Genomic DNA, 16494 nt, shown 5'->3' on the forward strand with positions numbered 1-16494 from the left:
GTTAGGCATCTTCAGGGAGAAATGTATTTTGGGAGCTTAATCTGCCTTCACTCAGACTGGCTAAAGAATTTCAAAACTACTGGCCTCTCTGACACCTCTGATACCTTGTTCCAGTTCTTGAATCCGCTATTCTCCTTCAACTCCTCCCTTTTTCCCCTTTCTCTCAATCTTGTGCCTTTCTGAGAGACCTTCCATGGGTATCATCTCCCACTGACCTCTGCCAGCCCACCTCTAACCTTGGGGATAGAGAGCATATAACTGCTGCTTAGATCCTTTGGCCAGTGCTATTGAACCAAGCACCTGCCCTCTCTCCTCCATGCTTTCCCAGATGATCTGTGCAGCACAGGCCTGGCTGCATCAGAAAACATACATATACATGCTCTTCTAGCATGGGTTCAGCTTACCCAAGCATATCCAGCACCCCATCCCCCTTTTTTGAAATTACTTTTCTCGGTATTTAAGGGGAGGAATGCCAAGAAATTATCCTTCCCTCTATCCTGCAGACTTTTCAGCAGACAGGGATTAGTTAGAGCTTCCTAGCAGTTAGGGATTTCAGCATATGTGTGCATGTTTCCAAGAAACCTATTTCTTGAATACCCAAGTGTTCATTGAGAGGCCAGGCAAGAGGAGGTCTGAGACTGAACTGAGTGCTTTAACTGTTAGCCACTTGCTCAGCAGTGAGTACTCCACATTGCCCAGCATTCACGGACACAGTGATTTAGATCCCAAATGCAAGGGAATCCTGGCTGACAGCAGCAGATCTGGCTTGCCAGAAGGGTCCACATGGAAGTGTCCAGCTGGGCTGGTCCTTTCTCCTTTGAAGCTGACATGTAGAGCTCCTTCTGCTTATTGCACCTGAGTAAGAAGCACTCAGAGGCTGTGGCAATGGGAGCTATACACAAAGTGGACAGTTATGTCTTAGGGCCAGATTCTGCCACCCTTCCCAGAAGTAATTCTATTGCCTGCAAATAGTGACTTTGAAATCAAGAGGAGTAAGAGACTACACGTGAATGAGAGAGGCAGAGTTATGCTGAGAACTTGGACATTATCCTTTGGAGTCTAAAAGATGTTTTTGAGCTGTCTAAGTAGCCTTCTCATTCCATGTCCAGTAGCACAGTGCTGCATTTCCTCCCTCTCGACAGGTTTTTGATGTACATAGATCAGCTGGCTGGACATTTCCTGGCTGTTGCAGGCTAATTTGCAAAGCTGGCCAGGTGAAACAATGTATTCAAGGCTTTTAGTTTGCTAATGTGGTGGCAGGGTATTATTTCCCACATTTCATAAATACCTATAGCTATAACAAAGAGGTGAGTTGAAGCAGCAGGACTGAAGCAGCATCCACGCTCAGTCACAGGGCCAAGTTTGCACTGGCATACAGTGGGTGGCAGAATTTTGCCTGGGTTGTGTAAAGACCAAGATGTGTATATGTTTCCTGCTTCAGGTAATAATGTGCTAAGTTACTACTTTATGCACAGAGGTATGGAAACCTTTTTTTATGTTTTTCCCTCCCTCCCTCCTCTTTCCGTTCTATGATCCAGACACCACTAACTGTATGGAGTTGATGACTGGCAGACTTTCCAAATGTGGTAAGAACTTCCTTCCCTTCTGCCTTTTCTCCTTCCCCAGCCCCTGCTGAGCAACACAATAATGCGCCGTCCTGTCCCCTCCACCTGTTCCCCTTCCCCATCCCTGCTCTCCCATGCTCTTTTCAAGACTACCCATCCCGTAACAACCCAGTATGTCTTTCACTTACCTGGTGGACACAAGCATATACCCCTTATTCTGTTCCTCCCCATCCATGCACAGATGCACAGGCTCCACCACAGCATTCCCCTTCATAGCACAAGTGTGTGGTGTTGCACTTGAGATTCCCTCCCTCACTGTAACCCAGGCCAGTGCTTTTCTTTTTCTTTCCTGTTTTTTTTTTCTCTTTTGTTTACTTACTGCCTTTGATTCATGATTCTTCAGTCCCTTTTATGCAGTGAAGCTGAAAGCTGCCCTGCTAGCTGCTGTCTCCCTTGGTTTCCTGCTATTTATTGAGACAGGATTGCTATGTTATTTAATTCCATTTTGCATCCACTCTCTTCTTCCCCAGAATTCCTTGGGATAAGACCCTTTTAAATCTTCCATAAGACACATTGCATATTATCTGTCAGATACTTAGCAAGTGTAAATTGTCACAGTTCCAGTCTGGTCTTGGGGAAGGATGTTGTGTCTCTAGCTGGAGGAGTAGTGAACCTACTGGATATTCAGAATTTTGCTAGGAATGAGAAAAAAAAAAGAGTTTCCTGCAAAACTTGCAGCTCAACTTGCTTGGGATTCCATGAATTTTGGTTAACTTGTCCCTTGCATTCCCTCCCCTCTATCCACACATGGACTGTATTCTTTCTTTCATTACCTGTGGCCCTACTGACTCCTCCAAATACAATAGTGGAAATACCCAGATACTAGGAGAGGTTTTTGTCTTATTACTTATATCTTGTACAGAAAGGTTTGGTACAAGAGAACTCTGTTGTCTGTAGATTTCCATTCTGGTATCTAGGTTGAATTTAAGTATCCCTATGAAAGGGAAGTGATCACTGAGCTAGTACCACTCTCCAGCTGGGCCTGTGACTCCTGCATCATCTCTTCGTAAACTGAGGAAAGTTGTTCTGGAGTTGTTGTGGAGTCTGTAACAACAAAGGAAGGTTGTCCTGGTGGAGATAATTAGTTTTATGCATGTGTGACTGAGGCAGAATTTGGCCTGCTTCCTGTATTTCAGATGATCTCTTTCCCTTAAGTTGGAGCTTTGCTGGTGGGAGTTTTTCCTTTGCTCTGAAAGGAGCTTATTTGATTTCTTATTTGAGTTTTCTGGGTTATACCAGTTCTGATCTCCTCATGAAGACTCATTCAAGTTGTAGGCATACCTCCAGCTTCTTCTTGAAGGCATCAGACAGAAAATCCCTCTTCTCCCTCAAGCCTTTGTTTTTTGCCTGGATCTGGCATTCACATCATATGAAAATACTGAAATGCTGATGCTACTGATTGCTTGCAAGTCGAGCTATACAGATAACCAGCCAGTACTCTGCGTTCTCTAGATAGAGAGCATTCCTGCTCACTCCCAGTTCAGGCAGGCCCTCCAGCTGTCACAGTGTCAGCATCAATCCAACCAGGGACAAAGAGGACACAGTGAAGGCCAGCAAGGAGACTATTTTGTGGCAGCTACAGCACAGACAGAACACATATATATCCAGAGAAGAGAATGAATGGGTTATCAGGGTTTAATGGAGCTGCTTCCTTTAAATCATATTCCTGTTGGTGTGCTCACACACAACATAAGCAGTGGTGACTGCACCATGCTGAATTCCACCCTCTTATATGAGTGAATAGCTGTTTTGTGTGCAGGAGAGCTCACCCACAATTTAGAGAGGGGAGTGAAAGGGAATGATGCCAGAATTTAGCCAGCGTTTAGCCTATTATTGGCAAACTGTCCTCTATGACTCTGAGGACAGGGAATCCCCTGTGAAGTTGATACAATGTTCATCTAGTAACAACAAATAGTGTAAGAAAAACTATATTATGTGGGGTTTTTTACTTCATCATTGTTCTGTATTCTGAGAGGGAGCACAGGGGGTCATTCTTGCAAAAGAGTTAACACTGGAGCAGGAAGAGCTAATCAGATGCTTTATGCCTGGCTCAGCCATGTGAAAGCTCTGGTGGGAATGAGGAATATCTTTTCACCCACTATAAACCATTGAGTGTTGTAATTAACACCAAGGCAAATTTGTTTAGTCCTTTAAATGTTATCTCATCTTCTGCTTGCAGTGATTGTCAGTCTGAGAAGTGATTTTGCATATAGCCATTGGCATTGAAAAACAAGTTAATGTTGAACAGCAGAGGTATGTCATAGGAGCTACCAATAGCCAAATGATGTAACAGCTGCTCTATCAACCCTACCTGTGCACACTAGAAAACTGCTGCCAACTCTTAGTATTTCACAATTGAAGAAAATAATTTGGCTTATAATAAAGTTGAAATGCACATTGGGGTGGAATATTTTATTTCATGTTTCCACCCATTCCAGCAGGGCAATGGGCATTTCTGTTGTCAGAAAGACTAAACTGGTTTCCATGAAGTCTTTCATATCTGTTCATAAGATTCAAATTTACCTTGTAAAAATTAAAACCTTTACATTTAAAATGCAGCTGTAACCTGAAAACTGCCTATAGGAGTGATACCTTCTGACTTAGCTGATCTATTCCTTGTGTGTATTCAGAGCCAAATCAGTTTAGTGACAAATAAGCTTTGCCACTTTATGTGCTGCTGTTAAGCCTTATAAAATCAACACAGCTATAAAAGAACAAGCTGGATTCTGTTTCTTTTGAGGCAGGATTGAGAGAACTGTTTACTACCATCTAATCTGGTATTTACGTCTATCTTACTGAAGAATAGGTTGTCTAATTCACAATGAGGTTCTAATAGGTTCTGCAGAGCCTTTACATTAAAAAAAAAAAATAATCAAGATAATATAGAAACTGGAAAGCCCTCCAGCTTCAACCACAAAGCTGGAAATTAGAAAGCAAGTATCATTGTAGATTAGGCCCATTGGGTCTGGACCCATTGATATAGGCCATACAGAAGCCCACAGTGCCATTTCAGTAGTCCTTGTTCAGAAAAGAGTCTGTCTTTACAAACTTTAATGACTTTAAGTCTTTTAATAGAGAGCTGAGAATTTCTTTGGGTGGTTGACTCAGTAGTAAAGCTGGTGTATAGCCTTGGATAGCTCCCCTTTCTTCCCAGCCATCCCAAGTTTTTTGTAGTCCGTAGTATGTTTCTCCAAGGTGCTGGCTGCTGGCAGAAAGCTCTGAAAAGCCTGCCTATTCTTGACCTTACCTTCTGAGAAACACCAGGGAGCCTGTAACCTTTCCAGTCTCTACACTGTAGCTGTCTGGGGCTGAATTTTATTTCCACAGTGATCTTTGCTTGTTGTTTTCCATCCCTCGTGACTCTCAGGAAAGTCTTCGATTACATCAGTGGCAGTTCCATGGAACTGGGTGATGATAAGAGAAGGAAAAGATTAGTATGTATAACTAGTGCAGCTCCAGTCAAATCACGCTAGCATTCTGCACAAACATACGTTCCTGCAAAGTCTTAGGCCATAACCCTGTGACAACAGGCTGGCCAGAAGACCTCATGTTTATTCTTAAATATCCTGTGTTGCCTCTTGCAATTTGAAACTGTGATTCCTGGCACCAGAGTTAAATAAAAAGCTTCACAGATCCTTGTGTGTACCAGTGGCTGTCACCAAAATGATGTGATCAAAGCAGAAGCATAGCAAATCCACTTGCCTTTCATATCTTTCCAATGTACCTCACTTGAATCTCTTGCTTCAGGTGTTTAGGACTTGACTTGACATAGCTTCCTATTCAGAGCCATCTAACCTTGTCCCCCATGGCCAATCGTCCTCTGTGCACACAGAGCAATTGCACTACAGTAAAGGCTTCTCTTCATAGCTCCTTGCAATCACAGTTTGATTCACGCAGACGCAAGCCCATGTCAATAGCATCCCAAGCTACTTGAGAAATGAGGAGACATTTTGTAGTTTAAAACTGGTTACATCACATTTGGGTTTCAGTTGCAGCATGCAGCTTTGTAAGTGCTAATTAGAGACTGTTGGTGTTACTAGCAGCAGTAAATATCTGGATTTGGTGCTCTTGGAAGTGATCCTGATCCATATTGGCATTAATTAGAGTAATCCTGCTTCTCACAAAGTAGCTATTTGATGGAAGAGCAGGTTGGTGATTTGCATTCATAAAGTGGTCATTGATGGCAGAAACACTGATGCTGAAACCTGCAAAAAAAAGTATGCTGCCCTCCCAGCTGAAAGGCTCTTCTTACAACCATTACACTGTGACGTAGTCAGAACAAGAACTAGCATTTCTGAAAAATGTGCTGGCTACTGGTCTTTCTGAGCATGGCTGATTATTCTGTCTAAATTGACCCAAATGAGAGATAAAAGGAAGAAGACCCACCTGAAAGATCACATATGCCTTCAAAATAGGTGGATCATGATAAGTAATGTAAGTCAGATTTTCCAAAGAGTTCAAGCCAGGTTTCCCAGCTGTCCATGCCCCTTCTACTAGTTATCCTTTGCTGTCCAAATGGATGGCTGACTCCCCACACACTGTAGTCATACCTCTTCATTCTAGTGTTGTGCTGGGGAGATGTTTCTTTTCCAATTCATGACTCATGTTTTTGCACTGTAAAAGAAGGTAGCAACAAAAATGGCAACTTGGCACTAAAGATGAAGCCAGATGTATTGAACTATTTGGTACATGTCAGGTCCTGTTTTGACAGCTATGGCTGGATTTTTACTGTCCAATACAAAGTCTTTTTCTCTGTAATAATATGTAATACAGAAAACATAGGTATTGCTCTCTTAATTAAGATCACAGTACTTTATTTATAGCAGGCAGTGCTTCAGGATACTCCATGTGAATATTTGTTTTCTGTACTAAGCTAAATTTGAGACAGCCTCCCCGGAAGATTAAATCATATTTTTAAGGGACTGATTCAGAGGAAATGAGGAGGCAACATCTCACCAGCATACACAGCTACACAGCTCATTTCTCTCCTTAGGAACAGGTCAGAGAACTTAAAACCCATAAGATCCTACTTGAAGATCCATCTGGCGGGAAAGGACAAAATCATATTATTAAGTGCCAATACATTTTGGACATTTTTATAGACAAAAAATTTGAATGAAGCAGCAGAAGTCACTAAGAGAATGGGTAGCAGCAATACTATCAGCATCTGCTGTGGCTTTACAAGTGTGGGTCGTCAGCTTCCCCTCTCAGCACGCACTTGTGCAGGCAGATCTCTGTAAAAGGACAGGCAGAATTCTTGGGCTGAGTCCTCCACCGGCCAATTTGCCAGAACAGCATGATTCCACAACAGAATCTGGCATCTCTTCATCCCACCACTATCCTTGTCTGCTCTTTCAGTGCCACCAGCTGTCCAAACGAATGTACGATTCCCTCCTCCCTGTCATCATGTCTCCTTTTTTGAATGTTATGTGATGGTGCTAGATTGGCCAGAGCTATTCATCAGTAATGGACACATTTGTTTTCTGATTAATTACGCATGCCTTAGCTCTGCAGAAGGTAGCAGCAAGGAAATATGCCTCATCTATTTGGGTCTTTGCTGCCTGTGTTCACCATTCCCTAACTCATTGCCCAAGAGCTACCTGTCTCAGTTATATTGTCTGTGACAGGAGAGGCTGAACTGGAGCTTAGCTTCTCTCTGTGTGTATGAGAGAGAGAAAAAACATGCAAGATGGAGGCAGAACGGCCATCTGGATGCATCCGGCTAGCCACAAATATTGGGCCGCCCTCCTGCAGAGGAGACGGAATGTAAGGGAGTAAGAACATGGATGGGTTATAGAGCATTTAAATGTCACGTTGGTTGTTCAGATTTGCCCAGGTGTGTAGCAACTGAAAGTTCCCACCTTCTGCTGGTAGCATGGACACCTGTGCTAATAGTGTGTGATAATCTGAGTAGCTCCTACCAGCAGTTTGTTTCTGCAAACACTGTTTTCAGTTGGCATTTTTACTGGCAGAGTCTAAGGACTCTGGAAAATAAGCTCCATTGTTACCTTTGGACGTCACCTTTCCCAGTTGCAATTCAGGTGTCCTGCTAAGAAACTGGAGTTGTGCTGTGGACTGTCTGTCTCCATTTTCTAGTCCTAAACTGAAACAAAATCAAAACAACTGTTCCATTACATGACTAACTGGGGAAAAAATAAATGGGAAAACTTGTTCTGCTCAATCTGTTGTGACAATTTATAAATCCAGTAAAACCCACATCCACGTCTCTTGAAATCCCTTTCTGACTTCCTATCATTTTAGACAATTACCTGTCTTGGGATTTCTGCAGTTTCTTCATCTCACTTCAGGTAGCCTAGGATGGGTTCAGAGACTAGGAGGAAGTTCTGTGTGATGTCCTCCAGCAAGACATTGCAATGACCTGTCACTCTTCTCCAGTCTAGAGGGAAGCCTCATACCTCCAACTGTTAAAGGAGCAAAAAAATCTTTCTGTAGCCTTCTTCAGTAGTCAGCGAGCTTGTTGAGGCATCTCTCTGATTTGTATTTGTACAATGCCTAGACTAGGGGTTCTTTAGTCTGGAGGAAGACCCCTACATGATATTACAGCTAAACAAAGAGGAATAGGCCACTTTTACCTTTCTGTCATTCCTTTCACTGCATAAACTCTTGGAGTGGGTTCTATATTTTAAGTCTTCTGTTTTCAAAGGCAGAAGGGACTCTGCCAACAGAAACCCAGCAAACAGGCAAAAAATGCCTAGTCTTCACAAAGAGGGCTAGAACTCTGTCAGAGTAGCAAAATGGGTTTGAAAAGGAATGGATTATAACCCATCAAGTGCGGAAACTCAATCAAGCGCTCAAGCTCTCTGTGCAACATTCCCTTTATTTCACAAAAGAATCCAACTTATGTATGTTTCAACAAAGATCTAGAAAGTACTAACAGCATACAGCCAATACTACTAACATAGGAGGGCATATCTGGCCCAGCTGGGATGTTTGCCAGTCCTCAGAACAGTTAAACATAAAAACATTCCATAGACATACTCGTGACTGTCTTCAGCCACATCTTCCCAGGCCTACACAAGGCCATCCTCCAACCTGACCTTGTGAAACTAGTTCTTCAAAGGCTTGGCAAACATGCAGCATAACAAATTCTAACGGTCACTCTTGAAAACAAATGCCAGGTGTTCCGAGCTGCTCCCACAATCAAGAGAGTGTTTCAATGCTTTACATGAAAGGAGTTGGATTTTTGTTACATGATCACAGCTGCTATTGAAACACAGAACAAGCTAGGGATGGAAAAGACAAGGGATAAAGAGAAAGGCATGAGTATGGGAAGAAAACCTCAGTGGCAGGGGCATGCATAAGACAGAAAGGATGTGAAAGCAACAAGGGAAGGAATATTGGAAGTCAGGTTGACAAACAGTGGCTCTGTTTCCAGTGGAGACCTATCTTTTCCCATTCACTTTCTCCCAAAGCCTAAGCTAAAAACGCAGAAACCCAAAACTTCTCAGGCTATACAGAAAGGAAAAGGCAGAGGATAGTCCCACAGATGGCATATTTTTTTTGTGCAACTTTGTGTTCAGCACCACAAGGATTACTGCATTAAAAATACATAGACTTGAGAGAGACAGTTTCACAGAAGGAAGTTCCTCAGGCTTTGCTTCCATTAGGTCAATAGGAATGTTGCTATTTGCTTCAATGAAAAGAGGACCAAGTCCTTACCTGACTGTCTTAAAATGTTACAAAACAGCAGGCTCTAATCAGTGACTGAAGCCTCCAGGCTTGTCCTGAAGCTGCTTGTTCACCACCTCCTGTTGTTTTCTGTGGAGGACTCCAAGGGTCTTGGCAAGGTCAGGGCAGAGTTTTTGCAAGGTCAGAGCAGAGTCTTTGCAAGGTGCATCCTTTCCTGGTGTCACTTCTGGTGCCTGGAGTGAATCACCTCATTTTCTCTTTCCTCTCTTACCTGGGTGCTCCACTTCCACTTTGCTTCTCAAACCTGTGACACCACTGGGGCTAGGTCAATGTCAGACTGACTTCCTAAGAACAGCAGATGAAATACTGTGAGGGTTCATACAAGCCACCTGCCCCACTTCCTTTTACATTTTTGTGTCTGTCTCCAGCCCTGTTTCTTCCTTTTAGTGCCTGTTGTATTCAAATGCATTCACAGTTTTGACTTCTGTAATATTTCACTGTGACAGTGCTTGCACACAGGTGCCACAAACCTGTGCCTTCTCCATAACTATAGTTCTATATCATCCCTTCAATACATGACCCTTTCATAAGCTTCAGTGCTTGTTTTCAAACCCCTTCCCCTTCCCCATCTTGCAGCATACAGCTCCTTGGTCAAAAATGCACATATCCATCTCCTCCTGATAGATGTAAAACTAATGCTTTGAACCTCCCCACCTGCCTCTGATCCTTCTCACGGTTTCTTACCCTTGCTACCCTTCACGCCTTCTTTTCTCTGTGTTGATGAATGTTTGCTCTCAAGGGGAAAGAAGACCTTAGTTACAGATGCATGAAACACCTTTTGAAGAACCAGTGAGCCAAACCTTCATCCCTGTCCAGAGGAAATGGGATGTCACCTCCCTTTCTGAAATAAGACAGGCAGCCTTTTTGAGGCCCCCAGGTGGAATTACAGGTGTAAGAGCCTATGACACTTTTTGCACTGAGTGCTAGGAGTGGAAGATTGCTTAAAAAGCTGTTGTAATCTATCACCACCTGCATTTTCAAGTCTTGTTTTACTGGATGTATAGGTCCAAAGGGAACTGAGAACTAAGAGGAGCAACACCACTCACCATTTTCATGCTTCCAGCATAGCTGACCCATGTTTACATATCTCCAGAGAAAAATGTGAGGACTCTTTGTCTATCCAAAGACCAATGTCTAGACCAGCCCAAGAGTGGGCTGACAAGCTGTCAGGTAGACAACATCAGTGCAGTGATTGTCTGTATTGCTTGGTGTAGGATCAATTTTTTCTTGACTGCAGGACAGGAGAGCATTATTACCTAGTATATAATTATGAGTCCACATACTACAAAAGGCAAAAGAGGGAAAGGGTTAGTGAAATGGCCTATTTTATTTTTCAGTAGCTCTCTTTAAACATCCCTAAGGATTTCTTACCTCCCATTAAAATTTTACCTGGAAATGCTGATTGTAAGGAATCCAGTACTGATACAGGCAAAGAAAAGCAGACTGTTAAATACTTTTGCTGCAATAAATCTCCAGGCACTTGAAAGCCAGTAGGGCATGGGGAGGAGAAAGAGTGGATGAAACAGGGGCTGCATATTTTAATAGGATGGTTAAAAATCCTGTATCAGGACTCAGCAAATACAAGATATATAAATATAATTTTAAAAAATGTTTTATTGCTCCATTCTTGCAAGTTGTACTTTGTCTACTGTTCTTGTCTACGTGAAAACAAAAAACTTCCCTGATTCCTGCAGAGCCCTGCTTACTCTGCCCTCTTCTTTCCCTCTAAGCTTGTTGAATAAACTGCTCAGCTGAATAACTAGAGATATTCCCCTCCCCTTTTCTCCCAACCTAGCAGTCTTTCCCTCTCCAGCATTTTTTTCAGTGCTCTTTTTCATTCTCTCTGCTGACTCCATTTGCTTATGAAGATGAGGGGTCCAAAGCCACATAAGAACCAGATCTGTCCACATTCCTGCATTCAAGGCTGAGTGTTTGCTTTCTTTTTTTTCTTTCTTTTCATTGAAAAAGAGTATCCTAAAAGAAGTAGAAATGAGTCTGAGCAGATAGAAATGAGTCAGAGCAGAGCATGCACCCACAAACCTAAAACAGTTTTAGGGAGGCTTAGGGAAATCTCTGAAATAGAAGTCATAGATGTGGAACAGATATCCCCCTTCCAAAGCATTTGCATGCATGTGGAAGGAAGCAGGTGGAGCTCACGAAGTCTGACCCCAAAACAACTGAGAGCTGGATAGCCCGTCTCTTCTAAGCCAGAAATTGAGATATGTGCTTTGCCTGGCTGTTTGTTTGGGCCCATCACTAAGGCTTCAGTAAGTGAGGTGAATGATGCCCTTCCAGAAACTAACAGCCATTTCCTTGTGGCCTCGGTGTAGCTGAATGCAGAGACAGAACCAGGGCCAGCAGTAAGTTAACCACAAAGCAACAGAGGAAGGCAAGGAATGAATTAGATTAATAAGATTGAGATCTTTCACTGTATATGCCAACCATTTCATATTTCTCAATGCCTGATAACATGCAGAGGAAGGCAGCAGCTACCTGGTTAGCACGGGGCAGGGAAAAAAGAATAACACGTTCAGTTTTGCAGGGCACAAATACTATGTATTTCCTCTTTCTTTGTAGAAGAGCAGTTGATGTCTGTCTAGCATTTATCATTAGAGAATAAGAAAGCACGCAAGCTCTTCAGACAAGTTACCATGCACAGAAAGTACTTGCCTGCTGTAGTAACTGGTTTGCTTATGTTTGTAATGAAAGTGAAGGGAAATATAATATTACCAAGCCGCCAGTGTCCACCAACTGTGGATAAATGGCAATCTCTGCTATGAAGAAACTCCTTTGCTCTCGACTGAATGTTCCCATCTCGGGGATGAAAGGTTCCACTCTTCACAGTACACCACTGCATTGGAAGGCAGATACAAGGGAGCCTGTTTCCTTCTGGGAGCTGGAGAATGAAATTACTTAGGTGGGACATAAATGATTTGAATTTGTTAAAACAATGGAGCCAACAGTCCCAATATTGAGAAAAGCATCGTGGGCTTTTAATGATCATGAACAGGCCTCACCTCCATGGTGTATGTTAGATAAAAAACACCTTCAATATCTATGTTTAGAGAATTTAATGTGATCATTCCTATGTCTGATCAGGATTAATCCCCCAATCCAAGAAAACTAAAAGGGACTAGAAATGCCCCCAAAAGGCTACCTTTCCGGTAGTAGCCAGTCCCTTTCCCTCGGTAGCATCCCAGAGCCTTTCCTCAGGTATGGCCTTCCATACATCCTCTCACAGAGGACTAGATTAACAGCATACAACCCTGCTGCCTGGAGGTCCAAATGACATGAAAAATCATATTCATGTGCACAGTGCCCAACCCATGTTAATACTGCAACCTGCTCTAGTGGCTGTCTTAATGAAATACCTGTTCTACTAGCGCACAATCCTACACCCCTCTCTGGCTCCTAGCTCCGCTGGAGCGAATGCCAGTGTCAGGGAGGCTGCATTGTAGAGAGAACACAAATTCAGGACAATGAGGAAGCAGTTCTTGACCCTGGTAGGTCCCAGAAATAGTTAGATGCATGACAGCCTGCTTCCACAATGCATTCAGCATCTTCATTTCCAGGTACCTGTTGCAAGAAGGATCTGATGGTGCTGAGAAGCTTGCAAGTACAAGCCACAAACCACACATGCAGATGGCAATACTCACGTCGGCTGTAGTTCATTTTTCAAATGTGGTTTCCCTTGGAGCACTCAGGTGCTTCAGGCTTAGTGACTGAAAGGTGCGCAAGGAGATACTCAGGAAGAAATAAAATGCAAGCAAAGAAAGTCTAACACCCAGTGTAGCCAGAGAGCTTAGCAAGGCTGCAAAACAAAGCATCAATTAGCAACCACATACAAATGCCCCATGTTTGTAACAGCAGCAATAAGATGGGATTTGCCTGTATCCAGCATTACATTCACTGACGTTTCAGTGCGGAGTGGCCAAGTGACTCCAAGTAATAGACTGAACTATTTCAGCCACACGGTACTGTGTCCTCCTGCTAGGTGGGACAGCAATGCTCCCCCACTCAGGAGAAAACTAGGACCTCACCCCTAGGTGCTTTACGCTCCCAGCCTCTTTATTTCTGTAGGTGTCCTATCCTAAACACTCTTCCTCTTCCTGCTCATTGTCTTCATCCCCCACACACCCCCACGCACGTGGCTCTGGATCTCCTCATCATGTTCTTCTCGTTAAAAACCCCATTGTTCATTTGTTTGTTTGTTCTCTCTCTCTCTCCTCTTTTTCTCTCTCTTTCCCTCTCGTTTTTTTTTTTCTTTCTTTCTTTCTTTCTTTTTTTGTCTCCTCTGTTTTGTGTACCCAGGCAGCCCATTGAGTAACTTCTTTGACGTAATTAAACAACTTTTTTCAGACGAGAAGAACGGGCAGGTGAGCCATCCCCCCGGCACGCCAACCAAGCATAGCGCAAACAGCAAGCGGAGCGATTCCGGTTCTAATGACTATGGGTCTAGAGGAGACAATAAGTACCCTGCTGGCAAAGACAAGGCAAAGATGGTCTCATCAGTCGGCCTACAAGACCAACCTTAAATAAACACATAAAAAATTAAATAACTTAGAAAAAAAAAAAAAAAACAAAAAAGCAAGAAAGAATGAAAGAATATTCCTTAGCAAGCTAGCCTCTAAACTAGAAGGATGTATATATCTTGCCACAACAGTACAAAACTGTCTATAGACAAATTTTGTATGAAGGAATGACTGTATATATATACATATATATATTTATATATGATATATAATATATATCTCAGAAACAAACACAAAAACAAATGAATGAAAGAATGAAATGAAAAGAAAGAAAAGAAAAGGTAGCACAGATGACAAACCCAGTTCACCAGATCTTGGGTTGTGGTTTTTTCAATTGGTTTTTTTTCCTCCCTTTTTTTGAATGTTTTGCTTTTTTTCTCCTTCCTGATTTTTTGGGTTTTTTATTATTACTATTATTTTTTGTTTCCTTTTGTTTTGTTTCTTGTTCTGTTCATGCTCTCTCTGTGTTTCTGACGACACCACTTGTTTCCGCTCTGCTACCAGGAATTATCCCGAAAAGTTAACATGTCAGCCACGGCTTCACCTTCTGTGCTCTGCGGACACTTGTTGACGGAAGGCAACCGATGTAGACTGTCCAAGGACCAGTCCTGTTTGAGGTTCCCAGCCTCCCCTCTCCCTTCAGGAAGTGGGTTTCTCCCCACTTCTCCCCAAACACCTCCCCAATGCACGCCTTTTTTCCTCCCCCCCCACACCTCTTTTTCTTTTTTGGTGCTCCACAAGAGAGATCTGCTCAGTTACGGGATTGCAGAGTCTGGGCTGAAAGGAGGTTGCAAATTGTTGAAGTGAAACCTTTACCCTTGGCAACTTCTGTCCACGCAGGTGAACTCAGCCCGGAGGGGGAGGGTGCGGGGAAGGAGACGGGTGTAGCGGGAGCACAGTGTTTCATGAATCCAGAGCGCATTCTCATCAGAAACCAGCCAGGAGCAACTCAAAACTAAGCGTTGAACCAAGACAATATTGGGGAGCTTCATCACGGGATTTTCTTAACTTTCTTTTTCTCCCCACCACCTTTTCCTTTTCTTTTGCCCCCTTTTTTTATATATACATGTATATATGTGTGTATATTTATCTATAAATATACATACATACATATATATACAAAATAATTGGTTTTTTTATACTGTATCATTTTGCTTTTTGACCTGCTGGAAGGGGAAAGGAGTAAACTTAGGAGGGAGAGGGGGTTCAATGAATAAACACATACAAATAAAACATTAAAACTTAGGGAAAAGGCAACTTCTGGTAGCAAAGAAGAGGGACAAGACTCTGCCAAGGACTGTCTCTCCTGCCACCAGGCACAGTTGCCGCTGCTGCTACTGCTGCTCCTCCTTCGACACCTTCCTCCCCACCTGTCAACTCCCTGCCACTGTGCCACCGCGCTGGGACCTTCTTCGACCAGCTGGATCCTCCACCACACCCTGCATTTAGAGGCAATTGTTGTGTTGCTAGTGCTGCATTGATATCAGTATTATTATTTCTTTAAGTTACCGGTTTCATTTGTTGGCTTGGGTGATTTTTTTCTAAAAAAAAAAGAAAAAAAGAAAAAAAGGAAAAAAAAGAAGATGAAGAAGAGGAAGAAAAGAGACTTATCTTGGGTTTTATTTCCTCTGTGTGTGTGTGTGCAAATCACTGGCACTTAGTTCATCAGAGCAAGACAAGGTGGAGTCAGGGCAATGGGAGACTTAATCACAAAGCTACTGTAAACTTTAAAAATTACTGCAAGATATTTTTATAAAGTTTTTTGTTTTGTTTTTTTTGTTTTGTTTTGAAGGGGAGGAGGGTGGGATTGGGTGGATGGGGACTTTTTTTTGTGTTTCAGTTATTAGGTCTTGGTTATTTATATATACATATATATATATTTAAAAAAATAAGCTGTTAGATATATCTTCTGTTTAATAACTGTGTAGAGGCAACATTGATTCTTATTTATTTTGGGGAGGAGGGGGAAAAAAGACACAGAAACCCCAGAAGTGTTCATCTCATGACTCCGAGAAAGAAGAATCGCCACCTTTTTTCCTCCTCCTTAAGAGTTATGTGACCAAGTGTAACTTATTCTGGCCCAAGCTCAAAGGTTAAACAAAAAAAACGTGGTTTTACGCGTGGAAGACAAAACACAGTGAGAAGTACTTCTTGACTGAGATTTTAAGAATGTAGGCTTAGCATTAGTGTTCAGCTCTTTTATGACCTTCGATTGCTGCTCGTTGGGTTCCTATGGGTGTATGTTGTATCGCAAGATTATTTTTTTTAATGATAATGTTGGATGAGTTCTTTTTTGTTGTTGTTGTCGTTGTTGGTTTTTTTAATCATTTTTCCCCTTCTTGGACCAGTTTTACTTGTACATAGGTTTGAAGATTAAAAAGAATTTTTAAAGACACAACTGGGGCAAAGACCTTTGACTTTTGCCCTGTTTCCCCATTCCCCCAAATGGGAGGGATTTATTTTAATTTTTTGCTTTATTTATTTATTTATTTTCCCTATTCTTAAACTTTTCTCTCTCGTATTGCTGTGTGCATGTCAGACACCAGGGGGTGATGGCTGGGGAGGGGGGGAGGCAAGGGTGCAGAAGAGGGGGGCAGTTTTAATTGCATGACATTGCTGTAAATTAG

The 16494-nt window shown here is 42.5% G+C and overlaps 1 protein-coding gene across 14 annotated transcripts in view; it reads left to right on the forward strand.

The window, feature by feature from the left end:
* Nucleotides 1-14607, forward strand: part of BRSK2 (BR serine/threonine kinase 2) — a 323582-nt gene extending 308975 nt beyond the window's left edge. For 6 of the 14 annotated variants that reach the window (XM_069803589.1, XM_069803593.1, XM_069803598.1 and 3 more), the window contains 2 exons: nt 1539-1586; nt 13647-14607. In XM_069803589.1, the coding sequence (XP_069659690.1) occupies nt 1539-1586; nt 13647-13870 (272 nt within the window). In that variant the 3' untranslated portion in view covers nt 13871-14607. The remainder of the gene's footprint in view (nt 1-1538; nt 1587-13646) is intronic. The other 8 variants (XM_069803595.1, XM_069803591.1, XM_069803602.1 and 5 more) reach the window with 5 other exon arrangements.
* Nucleotides 14608-16494: the final 1887 nt, after the last annotated feature.

This window comes from Haliaeetus albicilla, chromosome 16 (genome assembly GCF_947461875.1).
Source record: "Haliaeetus albicilla chromosome 16, bHalAlb1.1, whole genome shotgun sequence".
Classification (NCBI taxonomy): domain Eukaryota; kingdom Metazoa; phylum Chordata; class Aves; order Accipitriformes; family Accipitridae; genus Haliaeetus; species Haliaeetus albicilla.